The sequence below is a fragment of the Caretta caretta genome, chromosome 11 (genome assembly GCF_965140235.1).
Source record: "Caretta caretta isolate rCarCar2 chromosome 11, rCarCar1.hap1, whole genome shotgun sequence".
NCBI classification, from domain to species: Eukaryota; Metazoa; Chordata; order Testudines; family Cheloniidae; genus Caretta; species Caretta caretta.
Window position 1 is genome coordinate 38,999,363 of NC_134216.1, and position 26,912 is coordinate 39,026,274.

General features: G+C 45.0%; 1 protein-coding gene across 2 annotated transcripts; it reads right to left on the reverse strand.

Moving 5' to 3' along the window:
- Positions 1–1,028: 1,028 nt before the first annotated feature.
- LOC125645064 (ATP synthase F(1) complex subunit beta, mitochondrial) lies at positions 1,029–26,462 on the reverse strand. Of its 2 annotated transcripts, none has more exons than XM_048869868.2 (10): positions 26,248–26,462; positions 24,797–24,979; positions 19,042–19,216; positions 15,625–15,746; positions 15,052–15,236; positions 14,400–14,558; positions 12,121–12,243; positions 11,743–11,955; positions 11,358–11,559; positions 1,029–3,710 (listed from the first exon to the last, which is right to left on the reverse strand). In XM_048869868.2, the coding sequence occupies exons 1-10, from the start codon at positions 26,360–26,362 to the stop codon at positions 3,685–3,687; spliced, it is 1,503 nt and encodes a 500-aa protein (XP_048725825.1). In that variant the 5' UTR covers positions 26,363–26,462; the 3' UTR covers positions 1,029–3,684. The 2 variants fall into 2 exon arrangements, with proteins under 2 accessions (XP_048725825.1, XP_048725824.1); XM_048869867.2 differs by lacking the exon at positions 1,029–3,710 and adding an exon at positions 7,826–8,723 and having other exon boundaries at positions 26,248–26,455.
- Between the last annotated feature and the right edge of the window lie 450 nt (positions 26,463–26,912).

The window sequence follows — 26,912 nt, forward strand, 5'->3', positions numbered from 1 at the left end:
TAGGAAGAAATTCCTATAAAAATGGACTCTAGAAAGTGAGAACTTTGGGGTCTGATTCTGCAAACCAACTTCCAGGAGCATCAGATGAGCATCTGACAAGGCCCTGCTCCCTCTTCATGTCTCGGCCACCTGGCCCGTGGCTTGATATGAGCAACTCTAAGGCTGGTAACTATGATAACAACCTTGCAGAACCTCTGTGTGTGTGTATGAATGAATGTGTGAATAAATATGAAATTGAATGGAAAGTTTAGCTATAACTAACTGCTTACTAGGATTCTTTCTGTATTCACAATAAATGTGGCATTTTGCCTTTTCCCCTTTAATAAGATCCTGCTGGTTTTTACTTTATTGGTATAACAGCCGCTGGGCCCCAAGTCCCTCCCGGATCCCGGTGCTCCTTTCACACCGGAGTGCTGCCCCCTGGCAGTACCCCCACAGAGTTGGGTCTCCCCACCCCCGGGGAACTCCAACCCTCTATCCCCACCTCGTCTCAGTCTTTGGCTACTGCCAGTCACCATGTAGCCCCCGCTCCCTGGGGCAGACTGCTGTATAATTGCCACTCATCATCAGCAAGGAGGGTCTGGACCTGCTGCTTCTGCCTACCCTGGGGCTGCCCTCTGCAACCCCAGTACCCTTTTCCTAGGCCTTCATCAAGGCCTGCAGCCTGGGGGTTTCTCAGGCCAGAGCTCCCCAGCTCCTCTGGCCTTTCCCCAGCCCTGCTCCATTTTAGGTACCCTCCTCAGCTCCCAGCAGTCAGGCCCCTCCCTCTCAACATCTAGAGAGAGACTGTGTCCTACTGGCCTACTGCCCTCTTATAAAGGCCAGCTGGACCCTGATTGGGGTGTGGCCACAGCTGTGGCTGTTTCCCCAATCAGCCAAGGCTTGCTGCTTTCCCTAGCAGCCTTCCTTGTGCATAAGGTTTTGCTAATTTCAGTGCTCTGCATTGATGCATTCTTTACAGAAGGACAGCTATTCTCTTGATGCTGTGAAGCATGGAGATTCTTTTCCCCAAGAATCAGACAGGCACAGACAATACTGAAGGGATTTATTCACTGCACCGGGAAGACTGACAAGACAGCTTCAAAAGTGTGGGGTTACAGTGACCAATTATATACCTTTCTCTTACCGCTTCATTTGCATTTACCTTGTTCTTACAGAGACAAACATTGTTTCAGAGACAGAGAACATACTTAACATGATGACAGAAAGAGAACATATGCATCAAAACTATTTTGATTACATCATTATCTATAACTGTCCTTTAGGCGAAGGGGTGGGGTGGGGTGAGTGTTTACAGATATCTGGAGGGCTGTGAAGGGGGGGGGGGGGGTTGTTCTGTTCTAAGAGCCGAGTTACTGGGCAGCCATTTGACCATACACATTTATCAAGTGTTTACAGCTGCCAGCATCCTTGGGCTTCCGGTGTTCCTGCTTCTTAGTTACGTGGGTTTCTGTCTCAGCTGCTAACTGAATTTTAATTCTTGCCTAACAGTTCCCTCCTGTTTGACAAATAAACTCCTAGATGAGATGTAGTCAATACTTAAACGCTTGGTACACATGATCGATTTTAGGGTTACCCAAGGGGGGACTGGGAGAGAGGAGGAAGAGGGGAGTCGGAGGAAGGGGACAGGGTAGGAAGCATACTGAGATTTTTAAGCATGTGTCTGAAATAACCACACATGACACTCGAGGCTAGTAACACAAAAATAGAAGCAGCAGCGGCTGCTATTTGTACAATAGTCTACTAGGAGAGAGGGTTGTAGGCTGCATTACGAACAGGATCTTCCAGTCTGGTAATTGGAAAATTGAACTTGGATGCGGCCTTTAGTGGTGCTGTCATGAACGGTGGTAGACACAGAAGCTGCAGCCAGGACCACTTTGAGTAGTAGCTCCTTGGCCAGTCGAACTGGCATGTTCTCCGGTCATACCACCGAGGAGCCACTGTAATTCCAGTGAACACACGGCCAGGGAGGTGCACATCACTTAGGGTAAACGAGTCAGTAATCTGCAGGCACATGGAAGCATTTGCCTGGCACTGCAGGGGTCCATACATGTATTTGCATGAAGCGGTGATAAAACACTGAGTGGCTGATACTTGCACAGCAGCTTCAACATCTGTCAGAGGAAGGACATCCAAAAGAATGGAAGTGGACAGAGGTAAAGGACAGAAAGTAGACCAGGAACACACGATATAGCTATCCGTCTCTGTGCAGCAGTCTGATGTTGTCATTAGTGTGGTATTATGGGTGATGGTGCCAGGTATCCAGACAGTCCTACTCTGTACACCATATTGTTAGTTACATATCCGATAGACTTGAAACAGAAAGAAAAAGGAAACACATGACTAGGAATAACAGAGGGATATACAAGGAGGAAATTAAAGGAGAAGGATGAATCTGGAGGAAGTAAAGAGCCCACTATCAATTGAGTGAAAATGCTTGCAATGTGGGCAAGGGTAGGGGAAGAAAAGGTATGGGAAGGGGGGATAGCCAGGCATACATCTAGCATGTCTTCTTTTGCAATATTAAAGGGGTCACAAGCTAACATACAACAAGCACGGCCTTTAGCTTCTGACTTGGCCAAGGTGACTATAGCGTCTGAGGTCTCTTCAATGATTTTGTAAAAATCCACTATTGCTACATCAATTGCAGTAAGAGCATAAGATAAACCTGTGTTCGTATGTTTAAGGAGTTGGGTGGTTTGGCTTTTGTCCCAAGAATTGTATGACCTTTCAGAGTTTAGGTTAAGCATATTTAGTATAGAATTGGTGCTGCCAAAGCATCTTCCAATATCACTTAAGATGCTCCGTTTTTGTCTATGTGGGGCCAAACAACATACTGTGCATTAGAAACTGGAGCTGATTCTGCAGCCGGACCTACAGCCATTGCAGGGAGCTGGGGTGATCTGAGCACACATTTTGCAAAGGTGCCAAAAATCTGGACAAATCATATTTAACCTGAACAGAGACCATAAGGGCATCATACAAAAGTGTTTCATTGGGGCCTACTTAGATAATGCCATCTGGTGGCGTAGGCTACAGTGCCGGACAGATAGTAGGCAGGGAGTATCCATAAGTGGTCAGGTTATAATATTGTATATCAGTACAATGTAAACATTTAACCTGACAATAACGTCCCTCCATCCCAAGTTCCTGCAGCAGAGGAGGAACATCCATCCATCCTGCATCTACAGACACAGTTAGATTAATGAAAAGTGCCCAACTCTCCCACAAACATTCACACCTATATTCTCCCAACCCATTAGCGGCTTCATAAATGGTGTGAATCTTGACTGATCCATCCAAGGCCCTGGAAATAGAATAGTTTGTTTGTTCTAGGGGGGATATCCTTAAATTGACACTGTCCTTTGGTCCTTTTCCCAACGTTCTGTGATCTTGCATCCCGAAATTGGGGGTCCTATATGTGTGTGCCCACATCCCCTGAAGCTAAATACCCAGTTACAGTCCAGATGCAGTGAGGGAGCCGAAGACTGTGGTAGTCGGATCGTGACCTTGGTCCCAGGTAATCCAGTCTGGGGATAAACCAAGTGTCTGGTTTCTTCACCCATTCACCGCTGCCTCTTGTAGGGAGTTGCACATACTGGTCAGCTTTGAAGCAGGTGTCTCTCGTGACATTTACCAAAGGCGGGTCCCAGGAGGCTGCACCAGGTACACTTGCCAGGAGGATTAACGTGGAGAGCCACATTTGTCACCTAGAAGAATACAATGTAAACAAAATGAATTTATTTATACATTTTAATTCTGGTTTTATGAACCCACGTTGGGATTCCCTACACCTTCACAGAGGTGTCTGTATGGTCCAATACCATGTGCGGGCCAGAGTACTTTGGCTGAAGTACTCCAGCGTTGTATGTTCTTACCATGACCGGAACTCCCTCCTGTACGTCCACCCAGGAGGGAGTCTTTGGAGGGTCCTGGGCTTCTTGTCAGTCTTGGACAGTTAGTCTTACGGAGTGCAAGACTTCATTTTGGCATTGGATATATTCCTGTGCAGTATCAGAGATCAGGGGAAGGGGAGCCAGGACTACACATCCTTCCCATAGAGACATGGTCATTCCAGTAATAAGTTCGAAGGGTGTAACTCCTGTACTAGCAGTTGGGGGTTGCCCTCATGGAAAGAACGGCAGCAGGTAGTTATGCTACCCAGTTGGTTCCTTGAGATAGTAAAGGCTTTGTGATCTTTTTCTTTAGAGCTTAGTTTGCTTATTCTACCAATTCAGAACTTTCAGGGTGGCATGGACAGCAGAATTTTTGTTTAATGCCCAAGGCAGAGCAGACCACCTTCATAATTCGTCCTGTAAAATGCGTTCCCTAGTCTGAATCTATTGAACAGGGTAAGCCCCATCAGGGGCAGAATTCATTGGCCAGGATCCAGACCACCATTCCTGCATCACTCTTAGCTGTGGGGAAGCTTCAATCCATTGAGTAAAGTGATCAATTAGAACCAAGCAATATTTTTTTTCCTTTTGCAGATGGCAAGGGACCTACAAAGTCAATTTGAATTTTTTGCATAGGGCCTGTGGGTCGAGGCGGATGCCTTATAGCTACTTTAAGCTTTTTGCCTCCATTACATTTGGCACATCGAGGTATCGTTGACAGTGGTCATGTATGTCCAGCCATTTTAGGCCTCCACCACTTTCCCTTTATGTGGTGCAGCATAGCTTTTGGGTTTGGATGTGTTGGCAGGTGCTTTGGATCACAAAGGTGAGCTATAATTGCTCTAGGAGTCACAAACTGTTGATCTTTTGTGACCCAGGTGTTGGATTTTTCAATTTTGCAGGCATTTTCATACCATGTCATTTTTCTTCTTTAGGGCTTTGCTCTTGTATCTCAGGTAGAGAAATTTGCTTTAAATTAGGGATTTGGGTGGCTGCTATTTGGAAATTGTCCTAGGGCATTGTGGCAGTCTCTTTAGCCGCCTGCTTTGCAAGGGAAAGAGGATCGTTGTTTCTGGTATGCCTTGATTTTGACTATGGCGACTTTGGATGGCTTTTGGATTGCTTCCAATAAATTTGTGGCATACCCCCCATTTTAACCCCCTCTGTTAGTCCAGGAATCCAAATAGTCATGAACCACCCCGAATGCATAGCGGCTATCCTTGTAAATAGTTACTTAGTGGCCTTCAGCTAGAAGGCAGGCCTGTGTTAGGGCCACCAATTCTGCCACTTGGGCCGAACAGGACTGAGGCAAGGGAGCGGAGTGGAGATATGTACCTGACAGGTTGCAAACTGCCCAGCCGATGTAAGGTTGGCCATTAACATAGAACAAAATCGGAGAAGGGCAATGGCTGTTCAGATATAAAATTGGTCCTTAACAATAGTATCCTCAGAAAGAGGGTACTGATAAGGTTCCCCTGTGGTTGGCATCAAAGTAGCAGGATTAAATGTTAATCCTGGTTAGAATGTGCAATTGTAATGTGTGGGCTTAAGAGGGTGCACTCCCACTTGAACCATTAGGCCGAGGTGATTTTTGAAATTTGGCCCCCCCATCCAGGATTTTATGAACCACATGTGGCACAAAGATTGTAAGAGGGGCCCCAGAGACTAGAGGGGCTGTGACAGTTATGGCACAAGAAGCTGCCTCCACAGCTTGGAGGCAGTGGTTAAAGACTAAAGCAGAGAAATAGGCCACTGGGCAGCACCTGTCGCCATGGTTTTGAGTAAGCAGCAGCATGGCCAACCTGTACGTGTGTCCAAAGTTCAAATGGTACTGAGGGGTGGGGAAACCCAAGTGGCAGAGAGAAGGGATATTTTAAGTTTGGTTAAGCAGTGGTCATGTTCTGGTGACCAAGAAATGAGGTCTGAGGAGTCTTGGGCCCCTTTAAGGAGATCGAGAGGTTGTGCTAAGGTGGAAGAGGATGGGACATACTGCCTGCAAAAGTTGAGAAGCCCCATTAGTTTGCATAGCTCACGCACTGTTGTGGGGCTGCTGCAATTGCAATTCGACAGTCTGAGGTAAGGGCTTTTGAGTCCTGGGAGACCGCGTAGCCCAGATATTAGATGGTAGGTAAAGCTACCTGGGCCTTTCGAGGATTGGCCTTTAGACCTGCATCTGTCAAGGCCTGAAGTAGCAGTTGAAGGGCATATAAGTGGTCAGAGACCATAGAGGAGGCAAGCAATAGATCATCAACATATTGTAAGCATGCAGAGTTGGCAGCAGCCCAATTTACCGAGGAGAGAGCCTGAGCCATAACCCGGTAAAAAAGGGTAGAGGAGTTGTGGAAGCCTTGGGGCAGGCAGGCCCAAGTATACTGGGTGGGGCCAAAGGTGAATGCAAACCAGGGCTGTGATTCTGGGTGAATGGGGAAGCTCTAGAAACCGTTAGCAATATCCAACACAGTAAAAATACAGTATGAAGGGTCAAGGCCCGAAAGGGCCACTGATGGGTCAGCAACAAGAGGAGCAAGTTTTACTGCACCGTTAACCAACATGCGGATGTCAATGGTAGGCACCAGGAACTATCAGGTTTTTTAACTGGCCAGATGGGAGAGTTGATGGGGGAGGAACAGGGAACCAGTCTGCCTTGCTGCAGTAAAGAGTGAGTAATGCCACCTACCGTGTCCACGGCTTCAGGTTTGAGAGGGTATTGCTTGGTAGGTGGAGGGAGTTGACCAGTAACCGGGACGGGTGGACAGAGAAGAGCAGGCACCAAACTGCAAGAAAACTTTTCTGCCCAAACAAAGGGGAGCCTGGAACATAATTCTTGAAAAAGGTTAGAGATGTCCCAAGTGAGAGGCAAGGATTTGGCAGTTGCAACAGAAGAGAGAAATTTTATTATTACGGAGAGGAATGGTATGAGTACGCATAAGTTTATCAGTAAACGTAACTGTACTTTGGGCAAGGTTAAGAGTTGCTGCAAGGTCGCAGAAGGCATCCATGCCCAAAATAGTCCCCTCTGCATTTGGAGCTACATAAAAAGACTGAGTCCAGAAGAATAGATTAGATTCTGCAAGAACAGGGTAGCTTTTATAAGCCATGAGTTGTGCACCCCCACCTCTGAAATGGTAATGTACTGTTGTAGTCAGTAATGGAAACTGACGCTCCCATGTCCACGAGAATTGTGCATGGCTGGCCCCTTATCCATGCTTGTAAGCGTGGCCTTGAGAGGTTTATATCTGCATCAGCAGTACTGACAAGCAAGGGGGCCACTGGATCCTAGCGGGTCATGGAGTTTAAAAGCCTGACCATTTATAAGTATTATAAGACACACTCTTATCTGCTGTCACCGGGTGGTTACTTGGAGAGGGGCTAGGGAAGCACTGGCCCTTAAGTCTGGATTAGAAGGAAGAGGAGGAGGAGGCCAATTACCTCAATTCTCCCCCATATGTGCCAGGTTCCAATCTTGGATTTGTTTTTCAAGGCATTTCCAATTGATTTAGTTTTGGTCTTTATCAGTATTGCTCCTTGAATTAGTGTCAGTAAAATCACCCTTCTGTTATATGCTAGCAGCAATCTGGCATGCAGAGGAGCGGCTTTATTTTATTTTTGCTTTTAGAGTATTGTTCTCCGTTTGAATCTCATTTAATATGTGGTTTAAATCTGTCTTTTGGTTTAGCTCTGATGTAAGAGGCTTTTGGAGCATTTCAAATTCCTGTAATTTCCTTTCACATTCACAGTACAGTATTACAATTCCTTTCTCTAACTTTCCTTTCCTCTGACCAGATCACCACAACACATTATCACACTAATGCCCTCATTCCATCCATCCTTTGCCATAGTCTTTTGAACCTATGTTTTCCTTTTATAAAATCAACACGCATACTCTACCTTTTAACAACTAGGCACAGTGAAGAGATTACCCTTTCAGATTATTTTTGTGAATTTTTAATTTAACATTTTAATGATCTCAGAAGTGTCACTTTTCAATACAATTGTTTAATATTTTGTTCAACTTCCAGAAATGTGTTTTACATTTGGTTTGGACAGGAGCACTGTCCCTCTGATCAAAAGCTAACATGAATTATGGGTAGTCAACCTTTCTAGTCTTAAAAAACTGGATTAAAATTTTTGCTCATTGAACTATGAAGCAGGCCAATTTTATAAGAACACACAAGTAGAGTTAATAGTTTTCCATTTGCAATACTGTAACTGATTACAGTAAAATTGTGTTTGTGCAATTCCTCAGATTACAGAAATAAACAAAAAATGTAAAGTCCAAAAGTGTCAAGTAGAAAAACTAATTCAGGGCAAATGCAGCATGAGGTTAATCAGCACTATTTTTGGTATCAAGCTTTTCCAAGGATCAAAAAGTAATCACACATCACCTTTCAAATGCCACTTTCATGAGTTAACTTTGATGTTCAGGATAGCCTTAAATTATTATTTCCAGAGGCAAAAGATTAGTCTTAATCTAAACAAAAATAAAGAACTAGTAATCAGAGGAATTGTATATCACAATGTTTACTAACAAGATGTCTGGCTTTTGTAACAGACATTTGGGTGACATTTACATAATACTGCATGTTCACACGTACGAAAAAGGCCTTTAATTCTCTTCAGTAGATGTGAAAAAACTAGAGACCTCAGAGATTGGAACAACTGTTTTACACATACAACGTATACATGTATCAGAAATTTAGAAGACCATATGCAAATATAACAGTCCAGTTTAGGCATGTTCTTCAGACAGCTTCTGAGCTTTAGCAACAACTTCTTCAATAGGACCAACCATGTAAAAAGCCTGTTCTGGTAGATGGTCAAATTCACCTACAATGACACAATTTGAATAGGACAATTGTTGAAAGAAAGTTAAAAAGATATTATGAAGACTGAGGTAGTAGATTCCCAAAGTTTACCGTGGGTTTTTTAAAAGTGAAAGTGTTTACAAGATCCAGTATGTTTTCTACACTTGTAAGAGGTGTTCAGCTTTGTTTCACTTTAAAAATTAGCTATTATTTGCAACTCAACCATTAACATTGTGGTAATACATAGAACAAGAAAACAAAAGTGAACACAGTATTTTTATGGGCCAGATTAAGTGATATGTAAACAGCACAGTAGCAAAAAGTCTCTTAAAAAAACCTACACTGAAGTATCTTGCCCTTGGTTATCAAGGCCATCCTTAATATATAAAAGGTAAGCTGTTAGAAGCCAGCCAGCAACATATTTACTCCTCCACCAGATAGTCACACCTACTTTTATCACAAACACAGTACATTGCAGACTGCACATTACAACCTTTGACTCTGACCCCTTTCTGCACACCCTTTTTTCCCCAGTGGTTTTCCCCCTCTCCAACACTAGTAATTCATGTTTGGTGTAGCAGTTGTGTTGTTAGAGGACAGTTTGGTAAAGGGATGTTTGCAGGAGGACAATTAAGGGGGTGACTGAAGGGTATCATTCCTACCAGGACAGAGAGAAGGCTGCAGCGCATAGTCTGCTACTTCTTATAGTGGCAGTAATAGTAAGATGCATGCCCAAGAGTGCAGGAATAGAGGGCTTTTGTGGATTTGTCTCAAGTATGCTGTTGTAAGAACCCTATCTACTTCCAAACAAGTTTTGTGGGGTTTTTTCCCTAGGTTTTTTAAAATGCTTAAGTGGGGGTGGAGATGGGCCTGTATAGAGGTGGGAAGGCAGCTGCCGTCAGTAAAGATTTTATCCATCAAGAACTGCACGAGAAACCCTTATCCTACAACAGATCTCACAGAAAAGGGCAGCTCCCAGATAAGATTTTATTTGCACTCAGCCGCTTCACCACCTCCTTTTCAGTCAGGCCTGCATGCATGTGGCCCCCATTAATCAGGCTTGTCTAATGGCTAAAAGCTTATGCATGTCATAACTAAGAGCCATCATCCAACCACCTCCCAGCCAAGTTTTTTATTTGACAGTTCAATGAATATTGTTCAATTACAACTAGCAGGATTGCCAAGGAAAAGTTTTCCAACCCAGATTTCCTATTAAACTCATGAAGGGAAAAAAACAAATGAACAGTATACATAGAAAATTCAAAGGGCATAAACCCCTGAATCCCCCCCCCACAGAGTGACTGGCCATTTATGCCTCATTTTAGAATGCAACCCTAAGTAAGGAATCACTAGTACTCTGTGCTTGAAAGGTGTACTACTGCAACTTCCCACAACACTGGCTGGCTATGTAGTCACTGGTGCAAGTAGCGCTGTTAGGGTCAGTAATTACGCTAGTGAAACTAAAGTAATCATCTAGGGCAGAGGTTCTCTAGGGCAGCGGTCCGTCGAGCTCCATTCAGGTGGTCCGTGGATTGTTCCCTCCAAGGTGCGGGCCTGGGCAGCCGCACACAAGAGAATGAAGGGCCACCCACCTAATTAATGGAGCCCTTAGGTGCCTGGACCCTGGAGAAGACACACATGTAAGGTGAGGTGGTGGCCTTGGGGGCAATAGGGGGTAAGGGGGAAGGGGCAGTGGGGTGAGAAGAGGGGGTGGAGGAAATCTGGGACGTGCAAGGCTGCGGCGGCCAGAGAGGCAACTTTCCCCAGCTCCAGGGCTGCCGGAGATAACCCCCACCCCCTCCTCCCCAGCCCTAGCTTGGGGGCTGCCATGACAAGGGAGACCCCCCCCCCCTCCCAGCAACAATATAATGCCACATTTCAGACAGCATAGTTTAGATTTTAGAATACTGTCCAGTTCTAAGGGTTAAGAGGAAGGAGATTGGTCCCAAAGCTACTAAGAAGAGAGACTGAACTACTGAAGTGTCCTGCCCACCCTTGTCTGACAAACACTAAATCCTGCTCCCTTGTCTTCCTAATTCTCCCTGGATCATGCAGCAGGGACCAGCTTGGACTAGCAAGTGGCACAGTGCCTAGAGTCACGATGAAGGCATGTACAGAGGATCAGTGAAGAGGATACCCAGGCAATGACTCTCAAACAGCTTGGGGTGGTGCAAGCAGGGGCCAGGAAGGTTCTGACAATGGAGTGGAAGGGGAAGAAATCTGGGAGCCAAGTTGGATTTCAATCCCTTCCCCTGTTTTATAAATCTGTACTTGAGAACTAACTGCTTAAACACTAGATGTTGCACATCATACTCCACACTGGCATGGCTGAATCATTGCCTAGTGCTCCACCCATCCATTTCCATATCCACTTGTTCGCCCCACATCTTATACTTAGACTAAGCTCTTGGGTGAAGGAACCTTCTTTATGTTTGTACAGTGCTCCGCACAATAAGGCTGTGGCCCTTAGGCCCCACTACAATACATATGTGAAACTAACACCCCCTATTTTACTAAAGCAGTAACATTTAGTGAATGCATTTAAGCATAAGGTAGTCTGTAGAAGTGAGTGTCAAATATTAAAGGAAACTGATAATCTCCAGAATACAGCTCTGAAACTGGGGGAAATCATGCAAGTAAAAATATATTGGTTTACCAGATAAAATGCTCTTGAATCCCTTGATTGTTTCCTTCAAAGGCACCAATTTTCCAGCATGGCCAGTGAAGACTTCAGCAACCTGGAAAGGCTGAGACAAAAACCTCTGGATTTTTCGAGCCCGGGATACAGTTAGTTTATCTTCCTCAGACAATTCATCCATCCCCAAAATAGCAATAATATCTTGAAGGGATTTGTAATCCTATTATGGAGAAAGGAGGCAACTCAAATTAAATAATCTCTTGATACCATGTGTAGATACATTAATATTGCAACTTATTCAAAAGACTAGATATCAAAGTTGAATTTCACTGATTAAGTCTTAACACTCAGTTATCTCCAGTTTGAATTAAATTCATTGGGGAAAATGTAATTAACAAGATACCTGAAGAATCTTCTGTACACCACGAGCCACATCATAATGCTCTCTGCCAACAATGTTAGGGTCCATGATACGTGAAGTAGAATCCAGAGGGTCCACTGCTGGATAGATACCCAGTTCAGCAATGGCACGGGATAATACTGTAGTAGCATCTAAATGTGCAAAAGTAGTAGCTGGAGCAGGGTCAGTCAAGTCATCAGCTGGTACGTAGATAGCCTGAAATAAGTCATTTTGAAAATCAAAGTATAAGATCTTAGTAAAAAAACTAATACTCGTTAAGCCTCATAATATATCTACTATTAACTGCCACCTTCACCTTCTACTCATGAAGCTAAGCACCGAACTCTTTACTGATATAAAGATACCTGTTTAACACCATACCTGTACTGATGTAATTGATCCCTTTTTAGTAGTAGTTATTCTTTCCTGCATTGTTCCCATGTCAGTAGCCAACGTTGGCTGATACCCTACAGCAGAGGGGATACGACCAAGAAGTGCAGACACCTGAAGATCAAAGGAGAAGATAACGTAGCAAGTTAAAGAACTCTTGTAGTTCATTTTCTCAGATACATCAAAGGTTCTTAAACTGCGCTGTTTAAAAAGTGTTAGGAAGCATACAGGGCACAATACTAAGTGGAGTGGGAAGACGGCAAACAGTTAGCAGGTCTGCTCTCAGCCTTTACACTCAGCCACCAAATGGAAAGAGTGGAGACAAAAATCAGGATGGTACCCCATTTCATTCTTCCAGCAAGAAGGAAAGTTGGAATGGTCTTCTTTCACTTCAGCAGGCAGGTTTATTATTCCTTGGCTACAGACGACAAACCAGGAGTACTGTGTGCATTCACGAGGGCAGAGCAAGAAAGAGGAAGTAGGGAGAGAGAGGGTATGATCAAAAGTTGGTGAATTTTGGAGGCACAAGAGCCAGAGAGATATTATAGAGGATTAGAGGAAGGCAGAACAGAACTATGTGCCCACAAAGAAAATAAAAGAAAGATAGCAAGAGTGATATAAGGATACATCTCCTTTTCTTTCCACCTCCTTCAGACACACACAGGGCCTGCCATTCTGGGCACTGGACACCAACATCCCCACCCTTTAGCAGGGTTGTTGCAATTTTCCCTATCCTGAGGAAATCCACTTTAAAAAAAACAAAACAAAAACAAAAAAACCCAAGAACCCCCAAGGTTTACAATGAGAAACGTACTACATACAATATGTGATTCACTTTCTGAGCATATTTATTCTGTGAACAGAAAGACATATGTAGTCCATAATTAAAAGCTTGTAGTCCAGCATGCAGAATAAAGAGTGTGCATCATTCTAACTGTTAAGCCTACAACGCTTTTGTATCTATTTTTAAATAAAGATATATTTAACTTATTTGGCTAATTTTCCTACTGTCTAAAGTTTTCTATGTCACTCAAGTAGTTTTAATGGAGCTTGAAAGTGAGACCCAGTAAGGCCAGCTGGAGCTTCTACACCTCCCAATAAAAAATTAAACCAGTTAAGGAAGGATACAACCATGCGCGGTGGAACTGGGGCTTTCAGAAGCAACAGCTTGCTCCATGGGCACAGTTTAATTTTTTGTCTACCCAGGAGCAACAAGGTCACCAAACTGCATACACCTTTCACCACTCCAGCCATTAAGCATTGCCACACTGGGACCAGCTGGGTGCCTATGTTGACTGGAGGATCTATTGCTTCTTCAGTTTCTCCCCTACCAGACCCAACACCAGCTAGTTTGGGATATTAGCCACCTCCTTTCCCCCACACCAGTCATTCACCCAGTCATACACTGAACTGGAGCCAGAGAAATGGTGCTGTCAAGGCAGCCTATAATTGCCCCTGCCTCCAGAAGCCATGCTACTCATCAGCACTAAGCCGTGTTTTGCTCTTCCCATTTTGGGTTCTAACAGAAATTTGTCACCACTTTGCCACCCCTTCTCCACTCCCCCTTACTCAGACCCTCAATTGCTCTCTTAATTACTTCTATAGTATGTCCTCTATGCTTTTCAGCCAGGTCTTATTACTAGCAAACCAAATATACAAGAAAGTTGCAACCTCCAAGAAAGAAGGAGTCCTGCAGGGAGAAAGCTTCTAGGAAAAACTGAACTCAAGAGAAAGCTTAGGCTGAGGGGGTTTTGTATTATTTTAAGTTAATAGAGGTAAACGCTCGGAAGTGAAGTTTGGGTGTGTTTAGGTCTTTATTCTGTTTAAGTCAAAGTAAGAATTTACAGTTACTCTGTGGATATTGCTACACCCACTCTAAAGTTGGCTTGGGCCTGATCCTATGCTTCTGAAGAGCAATTTAATTGTTTGACTTTGGAATCAATCAAGTGTGGGCCACTTGGTATAAGTCATAGGGAGGGAGGATACACCTAAAGGCTTTATTCTTCCCCTTTAAAATTGTAGGGTTTTGTACCTAGCTAAGAAGATATCTAGGCAACTTTTTTTCAAAACTTGACTGGCATATACAGAGTTCCCTCCTCCCAAGCAAGAGGAGACACTGAATTTTTGCTTAAAATTGGTGTTCGATAGGTTTTCATCATTCTTTTTTGGGGCGAGGGGCACAATAAGCGGTTCCAGGTTCAGAGCTCTAAGAGTAGTTTTTAGATTCTGAGGTAAGTATTGTACTGGAACTTTTTATTATGAATACTAACCTCTGAACCAGCCTGGGTAAATCTGAAGATATTGTCGATAAAGAGAAGCACATCCTGTCCTTCTTGATCACGGAAATATTCAGCAACTGTCAAACCAGTCAGGGCTACTCTGGCACGGGCACCTGGAGGCTCATTCATTTGACCATACACAAGTGAAACCTGGAATTTAATTACAGAAATAAAATTAGGCTACTACATTTTCTATAGATAATCAACACTATATAATGAGATGTATTATATTCAACACCCACAGGCCTTGGACCAATTGTGGAGGCAAAGGCCAGGGACCAGATGACAATGGCATATGTGCTGTGTAATTTTTAAATTTTTTTTAAGCAACAAAACCCTTTATTAATGTAAGTATTTTTTCCCTAAAAGTATGAACACTTTTACAAGACTAAACTTTCACTCTAATCTTATAAGTTAGTACGCCACTAAAGCAGCAAGGGTGATTGATTGAAGGTCCACTATTAGAATCTGCGGACCTGCCTAACTGGAAGAACATAAAAATTAGCATGTATATACAAGTCAAATTGTCACTGCTCACATAGAGAAAGTGTTTTTTTCTTGGAAAAATTGTATTAAAATAGTATGTTGCCAAATAGGGTGTGTGTTTTGTTTTGTTTTAATACTCACACCCTTTGAAAGTTACCTTGGAAGTGGCATCCTTCAGGTTGATGACACCAGATTCAATCATTTCATTATACAAGTCATTACCCTCTCGTGTACGCTCCCCTACACCAGCGAAGACAGAGTAGCCACCATGGGCTTTAGCAACATTGTTAATAAGTTCCATAATTAATACAGTTTTTCCTACACCAGCACCACCAAAGAGCCCTGAAACAACAATTTTTGTCAATACAATTGAGTTTGCAGTTTGAGATTGTCAATTAATGTAATTACATCCAGCTACAATACTTCACTATTATCCCTCAAAATGCCTGTTAACAGTGTAGGAATATTAAGCTAACTCTAGAGCAAAACAAACCAATCTAAAATTTGCTGCTGTTAGCAGAATCCATTTTCAACAGCTAGTTTGTTTAATCTTCCGCACTAGAACACTTTCTAGTAAGCACACAGATTTAGGAAACTGAATAAGACTAAAATTTTAAAGTTTATATAAAGCAAACTTAGTTTCCCTCAAACTGAAGTACAGAATGTTTTATGTATAGTACTGGTTGCATAAATTTACAGTATATCTATTTGCTTCAGAAGAGAAACTTACCAATTTTACCTCCTTTGGCATATGGAGCCAATAAATCTACAACCTTAATACCAGTCACAAGAATTTCTTGCTCAACGCTCATATCTTGAAATTCAGGAGCTTCAGCATGAATAGATGCAAACCTGTAAAGAAGATCTTTAACTATTTTACATATTTTTGTCTTTACTATCAAAATTTCAAGAAAAAATTGTTTTTAAGAGATACTGAATAAGGTGGTTATATTAGTGGTCCCTAAACAGAAATCAAGTTTACATCTAGGTAAAATTTAGAAGCGCCATCAGTAAAAATTACGAATTAGAAGTGTCTAATTCAAACAGTACTGGATTTGCCAATTGTGACACAGAGACCCGTTGGCAAAGGATCCGGTTCTCTGCAAACAGCCTACTCCAGAATTGACAAATTCATTACAACACACACACACACCTTGCAGGTTATTTATCCATAAAGAGTAATATGTACAATCTCTAAGAAAGCTCATAATTTGTCAAGATTCGTAATTGTTGTGAGAGGCATGTACAGGTAATATTTAAGGAATAATGTATTTATACTGAAAGTATGCTTTATGGACTTGAGTAGAAATTAATCACCAGGATATAATGTGTCTTGGTGAAGGCCTATTCAGGCAAGGAGAATTTGCCATGCTGCCCTCTTTAGCAAGTGATGCAATGCAAGGTTCAACTGTTCAACCTTGCACAATACTAAGGCTTTCAATGGAAAACCATCAGAAGCAATGACAAAAAAACAAAACAACATAAAGGTACAAAAGAAACTCGATAGACAGGGTGAATCCCTGTCTTGTAAACAGAAAAGGCAGTATAACACAGATGCTGGAAAAGGACTATCACCATTCACCAAAGAAACCCTATGTGGAGCAGGAGTGCTTTAATGAACATTTGGAGCCTGGTTCTTGTGAAGCCAGCCAGCTCTGCAACAGACTGAACTCTGGGGTGGGCGGAAATCTACTTTATAACATAGGAAAAGTAACTATTCATAAGCATAGACCTAGGCTCACATTTTATGATTTTGTTTTGCATTGCGACCATCTGTTTCTGCCACACACTCTTGTTTCTAAAGAAATCTTTACTCTTTCTTAAAAAAACAACATGCTTTTATTTAGTGCTGTGTGGTTTACAGTAAAACTGGTAAACTGAGTTACACTGTATCTTTGGGTGCAGAGGATCTGGAATTTCTGGGAGTAGCCAATATCCCAAGCTGGATATCACAAGGAAATGATTCAAAGGAATTCAGGGATTTGGGGTGCACCTAGAGTTAATCTGCAAGGCGAATTTAGGGCTGGCATAGCTCAGAGGGGAGTGCTTGAGCAGATGAAAGGCTGGTGGAGACAAAGACAAACACCCAGCTACCACAAGATAGACTCCCTCTCACTGGAGGCAGAGGGGGTAAAGCAAGGTGACTCACAGTCCTGGGTTCCTTGAGAACCATCACAGCAATATATTGACCTTTTAAGATATTTCTGAAAAGTCTACTGTTCTGGTGTCAGAAAAATGATGCTCTTACTAATACTCTAATGAGTTTTTGCATTAACTATTTACAAGGAGGTCACACCAGTTTCGTGAACATGGCAGGACATAATCTCAAATGATCTCAGTTTAAGTACTGATTTATCACAATTAAAATTCCCTTCCTTATCTTTATTGGGCATACGCTGCTTCACCTTTGCAGATGCAAAGGACATTGCCTTCAGCACAACCAGTGTGATTAGGAATGCCGGTGCAGTCTTTTATTAGCTGCATAACCCAGCTCCCCACATACAGCCGAGCCTGTTGATCCTCCACTGCATAGATCTACTAGCCATTCTCCCCATGCATGAAGGAACCAACTACAGGAGGCATGGAGACACAGATTGGCCTTTGCTGCTGTCACCCCTGCAATCTGGGCTATGAGGGAGGGAAAAATCCCTTCTCCCACTCCAGTTATTGGGGAATTCCCCAGCATTAAGTGGAATTACTTGAGCTGTAGACTGTGCTCTAAATTCTATCCCCAGTAAATGTTGAAGAAGCACAGCTACCACAAGTTTCCAGGTTTATTTTCTGTTTGCTTGGGGGTGACAGAAAGATGATCTTCCCCTCCACACTCAAGCTGGCAAATACCTGTAATATTTGGGGGGCCTCACTAGGTGGTTACAAGTCCAATTTCTTTTGTTGGCAGGATGCTGGACTTTGCTTGTAGTATTCAGTTTACTACTATTTAGTACTGTAGACTAGTATTTCTTCAATTGTTTCAGTAATTATTAATGCAGTATCTTATAGTTAAATATCATTTTCTCAACATCCCTGTGAGATGAAGGAATATCATACCCATTTTACAGACGGAAACTGAGGCACAGAGAGATGAAGGTCAGAAGTGTCCACTAACTTTGGGTGTCTAATTTGAGACACATAGGACCCAATTTTTCCAGACAACTTAGCATGATATAGCACTTAAGCTCAAGGCACAGCTCCCCTGATTTTAAATGCACCTGAGAGTGGTCACCACTTCTGCAAGTCAGACCTCAGGGTCTGATGTCAATCACCCAGAAAATAAAGAATTAGTGACCATTTGCGAAAAGATTTATTTAAATTGCTTGACTCTGTGGCAGAAGTAGGGATAGAATCCAAATATCCAGGGCAGCACTCAACTGCTTTAGCCATCAGATCACCCTTTTCCCTCTATCATTGCACACTTCTGCAACAATTGAAGCAGGAGATCCTGCAGACTGGTCTCTCAGTACACAACCTTGCTTTATCCCCTGAGTAGGTCCACCCGGACAATGAATGAGGCAGGGGGCCTGTGGTGGTGGTGGTGGGGGGAAGTAGTACGGTAGAACCTCTGCTTTCCCTTTACGTTTTTTGGTAGTTTACATTTAACACAGTACTGTACTGTACTTGCTTTTATTTTTGGGTCATCTCTGCTGCTGCCTGATTGCGTACCTCTGGTTCCAAATGAGGTGTGTGGTTGACTGGTCAGTTTGTAACTCTGGAGTTCGTAACTCTGTGGTTCTACTGTACATGGAGATGTAACTAAAGACTATCATGACGCATACATACAAGGAGGCCAAATTAAGGTTGCAAAGAACCTTACTTCTAGCATTTCCCAACTTTTGAGTGCTTACTTTGCAATTTTCATAATGTTAATTTTATGTAGTTTTTTTTTAATTTAATATCAGTATAGCTTATACTCCTTCCCATACAGAAATAAACTATACCGATAGACACTTTTATAACTAGTAAACTGCGTCCACACTAGGGAGGTCAAACTGCTTTAACTATACTGGTATAATTAATATGGTACAACTTTTACGTTTAGACAAGCCTTTGGATTCCTGCACCCTCACCACTTCTTTAATGGCTACCTTCAGAACAATATACTAACAGCAGCAATTTCTTCTCCAAATCAACTAAATTTAAAAATACTCACTGTTTCGTTGCAATAGGTCCTCTTTCATCAATTGGCTCACCAATTACATTCATGATCCTTCCCAGTGTTTCTGGCCCAACTGGAATTTTTATAGGCGCACCCGTGTCCAGAACTCTCTGCCCGCGGGTTAAGCCTTCAGTGCCATCCATGGCAATTGTTCGAACAGTACTTTCACCTAAGTGTATAAAATCTAAGTTTACTCTTTAAACAGAGAAAGTTCACCTTATTGCAGGAGAACTTCAGAACTTTTAAAGTAGTTACGTTCAGAGGTTTCAGAACTGAGAGTCAAATTATGTAGAACAACTGGACATTACTTCATGCCTCAGCCAACTGAGATAAAAATTTAGTTTTTCTGATTTAAGGTTGGCTTGCCAAAATCAATTATAAGATTCCTACATTGGCAAATCAAGTTTAAATAGAAGCTCCATAGATCATCTTAAGTTACAGTAATATTTTTAAACAGTACTCTACATAATTACATAGTCTTCATTACATTCACACTGAATTATCCAGAGTTACAGAGTATTCTAAGCTTGTTTTGGAGATTTATTTATTTTTAAAAGTAAACAATGAACATTAACTATCATTGTAGGGAAAAAAAATTATTATCTGCAGAACTCACTGCTCACCACATATTGTGCTCCAGAATCTTAGCTTTCATTTTGAATTAAGTTAAATGTCTAGCCCTTCGGTTGTCAAGTTAAGACTGAAAACATGAACTTAGTGGAAACTGTTGAAATGTTGTCCTAAGTTTGCAGATAACATGAAACAGTGTTGGGGAGAGCTGTCGTGCCCAACCATCTCAATTACAGACCAAGACACCATAGGCGGCAAGTTATATGGGCCCGTGGTGCCCATGCTCCACCAATGTTCAGAGCACAGGTGCCCAGCTTCACCAGTGTTCGGACCCCGCCCACTGCCCCCATGTACCTTCCCTGGAGCATCCCTGCACCCTGGGCAGCAGCTGGCTGTCGCTCCCTGCACTGTGCTACCTCACCGGCTGCCTCCTTTCATGCTGTGCCCACCAGCACCACTCCACTGCTCAGACTACAAGGGAGCAGGGCAGGCTGAGGTGGCTGCTGCTGCTGTCTGCGGAGGGAGGATGCACACCTGACATGATGGCAGCCCCACCTGGCCCTGATGCTTCACTAATCAGGCCACTAGGTGATGGGGCACATCCTCCTCCCCCCAGCGCTGGGCAGCACACACACAGTGTCACAGCGGGACAGCAGAGAGGGGCCCTAGGAGCACATGCAGAACGGTGCAATGTGTGTGCTGCCAGCAGCAGGCCCACCGACAGCAATTCTGGGCCCCAGGGCAGATCAATGGGCTCCCTTCTCCCCCTCCCTCAGCCAGGGCCACAAGCCCCCCTGCCCGGAGAAGCCTTGAGAGTCCCCACTCCCTGCCAGAGGACTGCCGCCGGCCGCAGCCCCATCCCACACTTGCCTGGAGGAGCCCCAGGGCAGCTATGTTGACCCAACTTGCTCTGGGGAAACGCCACAGCGTCTCTTGATTCAAAGATGCTTTTGATATGCCCTATGCAGGTTCCGGGGTGGCTGAAGCAACAGTATTTGCTATTCCCCCAGAACCTGCATGGGGTATATCAAGAGAGTCTTTGAATCAAGAAGAAAAGGAGTACTTGTGGCACCTTAGAGACTAACCAATTTATTTGAGCATGAGCTTTCGTGAGCTACAGCTCACTTCATCAGATGTTTACCGTGGAAACTGCAGCAGACTTTATATACACACAGAGAATATGAAACAATACCTCCTCCCACCCCACTGTCCTGCTGGTAATAGCTTATCTAAAGTGATCAACAGGTGGGCCATTTCCAGCACAAAACCAGGTTTTCTCACCCTCCACCCCCCACACAAATTCACTCTCCTGCTGGTGCTAGCCCAGCAGGAGAGTGAATTTGTGTGGGGGGTGGAGGGTGAGAAAACCTGGTTTTGTGCTGGAAATGGCCCACCTGTTGATCACTTTAGATAAGCTATTACCAGCAGGACAGTGGGGTGGGAGGAGGTATTGTTTCATATTCTCTGTGTGTATATAAAGTCTGCTGCAGTTTCCACGGTAAACATCTGATGAAGTGAGCTGTAGCTCACGAAAGCTCATGCTCAAATAAATTGGTTAGTCTCTAAGGTGCCACAAGTACTCCTTTTCTTTTTGCGAATACAGACTAACACGGCTGTTCCTCTGAAACCTTTGAATCAAGATACGCTTTTCCCCAGAACAGGCAGAACTATCGCGGCAGTGGCCAGGACACCCAGGCTCTTTTAAATCGCCCATGCCCCTGGGCAATTGCCCCCTTTACACCCATCCCCTGTTGGCAGGCCTGGCCGGTGGGGAGAGGACTCAGGGAGGGTCCTCCTCTGGCCCCAGCCCCTGAGCATCCTGCCTGCACTCCAAACTCCTCATCCCCAGTCCCACCCCAGGGCACAAACCCCCAGCCACAGCCCTCACCCCCCCACACACCCTAACCCTCTGCCCTAGCCCTGAGCCCCCCCCCACACCCAAACCCCTCATCCCCCCATACCCCAACCCTCTGTTCTAGCCCTGAGCCCCCTCCCACACTCCTAGCCCCAACCCAGAGCCCTCACCCCCAGCTAGAGCCCCCATCTCCGCACACCCCAACCTTCTGCCCTAGCCCTGAGCCCCCTCCCACACCCCAAACTCCTCACCCCCACCTCCAGCCAGAGCCCTCATCCCCACACCCCCACCACACATTGTGCAATATAGGGAAACTTAAACCCTTACTGTTTCCAGTCCATTTTTACATTGTTTTAAAATATATTGGCTTACAAGGCAGGTGTCAGGGGGTGAGGCTTGTACCCACTCTGGGCACCAACAAAAATTATACAAACCTGGCATCCATGCATGAGACTCTGTAATTCTGTGGCATCTTGGGGAAAGCAGTAGATGCACTGAATTTACGTTATTTGCAGCTAGGTGCCTGATACAGTTTCCTGTCTTCCTGACCTGCCAGGAATTGTCTACATCTCTCTTGTTCTCCAGCTTTCCCCACAAGAGGGAGTTAGCTGGATTACAGTGTACAATCTCTGCAGCATTCCTTGGACCTGGGCAGCATGGGGTCACGGAGCCAGACCTGGAGCCCAGCTTGCTACCAGGGAGTCTGGGGGGAGCTAGAGTGTAGGCTGGGAGCGGAGATGTCTGGAAAACAATATACCAGTGAGGAGCTGACGCCAGTTACAAATTCCTCCCCTTCCTGACACACAAGGGAATGGGAAGGACAGGAGATACTGAGAAACATCCAGAACAACATTACAGGAACAGAATCTCAGAGCTGGGCTACCTGGAGCTTATAGAAATAAAATCCTCAGAAATAGACACTAGTGTATATTTTCGGGGAGGACAGAGAAAGAAATTAAGGATATTTCATGGAGATAAATTAAATTAACCATGTAGCAGAATATAGGAGTACTTGCAGCAGAGTTTTGTCCCTTTTTGCCACAGCACCTTGGCTGGCCAAGCAAAGAGAGGTCCTACACTCAACTTTATAGCATCTGTCTCTCATGTGATAACTTTAGAACACCACATCCAATCAATTCCAAAATTTCAGGAAATGTTCTAGACATAAATGGGCAGAATCCTATTTATTTTGGTGAAAACCTGAAGGCCCCACCCCATGGACCCCCTGAATCTAGTTAGCAGACCCGGGAGTTTCAACCACTTCTGCAGTTGCCTATAGATCAAAGAACTGGTTGATGACAGCCATTAATACCTCCCCACACAACAATACCTCCTCCTCCAATCCCTCCCCTGAATATCATCTCTGGCCATGGCTCCAAAACAGAGTTCATGGCATATGGGACAACCTGTATGAAAAGGACAGTGCCCCTGACCCGGAGAAAGAGAATGGAGCACTCTAGTACTGGGAAAGGGGAATGACAGAGCACAGACAGCCCCTGACACAGTCGGAAAGGGACAGTTGCAATGAGTTCCAGAAATACAGGAAGATGGGAGGGTGGCACACAAGAAGCTTTTTGGGGAGAATAAAGAGATACTTGGTTGCTTCTGTAGGCTAAGCACCATGCATGTAACCCTCTAGTACAGGGGTGGGTAAACTTTTTGGCCTGAGTGCCACATCTGGGTGGGGAAATTGTATGCAGGGCCATGAACATAGGGCTGGGGCAGGGGCTTGGGGTGCAGCATGCGGCAGGGGGCTCAGAGCAGGGGGTTAGGGTGTGAGGTGCAGGAGGGGTTCGGGCTCTGGCCCGGCACCACTTACCTCGAGCGGCTCCAGGGTGGCAATGGCTCGCAGCGGGGCTAAGGCAGGCTTCCTGCCTGCCCTGGCCCCACACCACTCTCGGAAGTGGCCAGCATGTCCAGCAGTAGCTCCTGGGAGTGGGGTGGGGCAGGCGGCTCTGCCACGCATTGCCCTCGCCTGCGGGTACCACCTCCCAAAGGTTCCCCGTTCTCAGCCAATGGGAGCTGCAGGGACAGTGCCTGCAGACAACAGCAGCGCACAGAACCCTCTGCTCCTCCCTCCCCCGGGGGCCACAGGGACGTGATGCCGGCCACTTCTGGGAGCGGCACGGGGCCAGGGAACCTGCCTTAGCCCAGCTGCACCATGGGGCTGGCAATCCCATGGGCCGGATTGAAAGCCCTGACGGGCCACAGTTTGCCCTCCCCTGCTGTAGTATATAACCAAGACAATATAGATCTTCAAAAAATTTATGAAGTTTTCTCTTCAACGTAGACCATTGAAGTCTTACACAATTTTTTTCCCTCTGTTACAACATCTTACGAATATGGTTTCACAAGCCCTGAGAAAAGCCAAATCTACCTCTAGCTAGGGGTGAGAAAGGAAGAAACTATCAAGTCACAGAAGCAACACAGATTCTGAGTTGAGAGAATACTGGTATCCACCAACAACAGGAAGTGCCCTATCTGAATCCCCAGGAGTGTTTGGATACTGCTTCGCCATGGGACCAAAGTCATATGGTCTTTCCTTTAATGTTACTGAGGATACCAGTATAAACGGAAAAGCCATTTGGGTTTTAGCCAAAAGAAAGGATTCTCTTGAAAGGAGAATCATTCATCTGAGCCTTTGGAACCTATACCAGAATGGCAAGAAAATTATGAAAATTGATTGGCGGGATGAGGTCCATGTTAGAAGTCCTCTAAAACGGTCCTCTAAAACGGTTAGTCTAGATCTGGATCTTGCCTCAAGGGTAATGAGTGCCAGATCCTGATCATCCAAATCTGGACTCTTAGAAGAGAATATTAATTTACATGGCATATATGCGGACCAGAGAGGTTTTTGTGGGGCATTGGCCTGGACAGAAGCACAGTTCAAAACATTCCTAAGGGCCTTTTCTAGGTAGGTCTGAGAGAAGCCAAAGTGGCTTTGTCCAGTCAGGTCTGGGAAGCTTAGGCCCAAAGGAAAAGAGGAAGCCTACTTGAAGAACCAAGATGGTGCACGTGAAAAAGAGCAAAACCAACACTGATAGAAAACGCATCTCTGCTGCAGCAGGATTTGGGGAAATGATGGGAGCATGCTACATCCAAAGTGCATGGAGAATGATTAGAGGAAGTACAACAATGCACGGTAGAAGGGACCTCAATAGTACAATGTGCAATAGAACAAGGGTCGTGGGTAGTAAGGAAATCTCTTCAGGACAGCTTTCAAACTACCCTAGAGTCAATAGTGGTAAAACGAAGCTAGAGAAAAGGAGAAAATAGCAACAACGACCAACAATTAAAGCACATGGCTTTACAAGACAGACTTACCAAGGTGCTGAGCAACTTCCAATACCAATCTAGTTTCACGGCCTGTCGCTTCCAGGGCATTGAGAATTGGAGGAAGGCCTTCATCAAACTGGACATCAACAACAGCACCAATAATTGCAACAATACGCCCTGTTGCAGTACCAGATTTGGCAGACTCTGAAGTCTTAGCTGCATAATTTCGCCCTAACAAAAAGTAATTGCCAGAATCAAAATTAGAACAATTGGCCTATTAGTTGGAAACATGACCCTCTCTTCATTTTATGTATTTTACTGACATAAGCAAGATTTAAATTAAAGTACAAATGTGACACTTGTTAAAGACTCTAGGAACAGAACAAATGTAGCATTCTTCATAATAGAAACCTTTAAGAAGTGGGACTAAGTTGATGTTTTACTATGGGAACTCAGGATTAAATAAACAAACATCCAGATGCTATTTTACTAGTAGATTACATCATAGGCAGGGAAACCACAAGTACACCTGATTCCTAATTTCATGCGCAAATCAACAGAAGCAAAATTTAAAAATGGGTGCAGCGTTCACCATCCTCCACAGGGCCTCTGCATCAGTGATAAGGCGGCGCATCAAGTTCTAATACCGCCCTGATAAGAAGCATAAGGTTTTTTGCTCCGGATCACATCAGCGACCTATCAGGTTCAGTATCTCTGATAGTGGCCTTCTAATTAATACTTCAAAAGAAGAAAACCCTTTAGAGCACATTGCACCTAGCTAATTATACAGTGCTTAGTGGAAAGGGACTTTTTACTTTTTTTAACACCCATGTTTGGGCATCTTACAACCAAAAACATGAAAGCAAGCACTGAGCTGACTGGCATAACATGTTGGTGCTGATCATTTTAAGCCCAGAAGTGGATACTCAGAACAAGTACGTGGGGGGGGGAGGGGAAGAGGTGTTCAGATTAAAAGGGCAATAAAAAGATGAAGGTTGGGAGAAAACAAACAAACCATATTGCTTCCAACAGAGCTGCTGAGCATGTTCTGCACATATCACTGAAGGCCACCCCCACGCTGCCTAAAGAAGGGAAACATCAAGATGCCCATTGCGGCTCAGAAGCAGGGACTAGGGGAGTCACGGGTGGAGCAGAGAACCAGGTCTCCTGCCTCCCTCCCAGCCCAGAGTTTTCAGCCCCTCCCGGCCCAGCACCCCAGCCCCGAGCAGGCTTCAAATGGGGCAGGCGCCAAGAAGCCAGCAGAGCTGCAGAGCGCCCCGCCCGGTGCAGTCGGTGTGGGTGCCCCTGGGCCCCGGGAGGTGAAGGGGCAGCAGGCTCCGAGCAAGGGGCAAAGCACAACGAAACAGGGCGCTCGGGGACCAGCGAGGCCAGGAGGCGGCGGGCGCCTGGGACGTCCCTAGGACGGACGCAGCGGGAGGGTGCGACCAGGCTGAAACCTCCCCCCCAGCGCTTCCCGGGCGCGGGACCCCCAGACTCACTGTGCGGGAGCACGGCGGAGGCGGCGGCTCCTGCTGCCAAGCAGCCACGGTCCGCGGCAAGGGGCTGGAGAGCCCGCAGGACCGCCACGCCGCCTAGCCTCGCCCGCCCCAACATGGCTGCTCCAACAGTCCCCCGCGCCAGCCGCCTCGCGCCTTTCTATCGCCAACGGCCGCGGCTGAACCGCGCGCGCCCCCTGGCGCTAACGAGGAGACGGCGCATGCGTAGCGGGAAAGCGTTCCATCCTGTCCCAAAGAGGCCGACCTTCCCTCACGTGAGGGGACGACGCCGAAAGAAACTACATTTCCCAGTATGCAATGCTCCCTCTGAGGCGTGTCCCTGGACTACAGGCTCCATCATGACAGGGGCTCCTGCTGGAGCAACCTTACTATTTTAAAAGAAGTTTCTAGCTCACTGTACCCCTCTCCCTTCCTGCTGGCCTCCGTGTCACACTGCTACGCTGTTAAACAGGGCCCAGACTCGCTTTCAGGGATAATGCAATTGCAAAGCATCATAACATAAAATGATGAGGTGCTGCCCCAGACCAAGCTGTTATATGAGGGGGGGCAGAGGGTAAGTGCAGTCATAGAATATCAGGGTTTGAAGGGACTTCAGGAGGTTACGTAGTCCAACCTCCTGCTTAAAGCAGGACCAATCCCCAATTTTT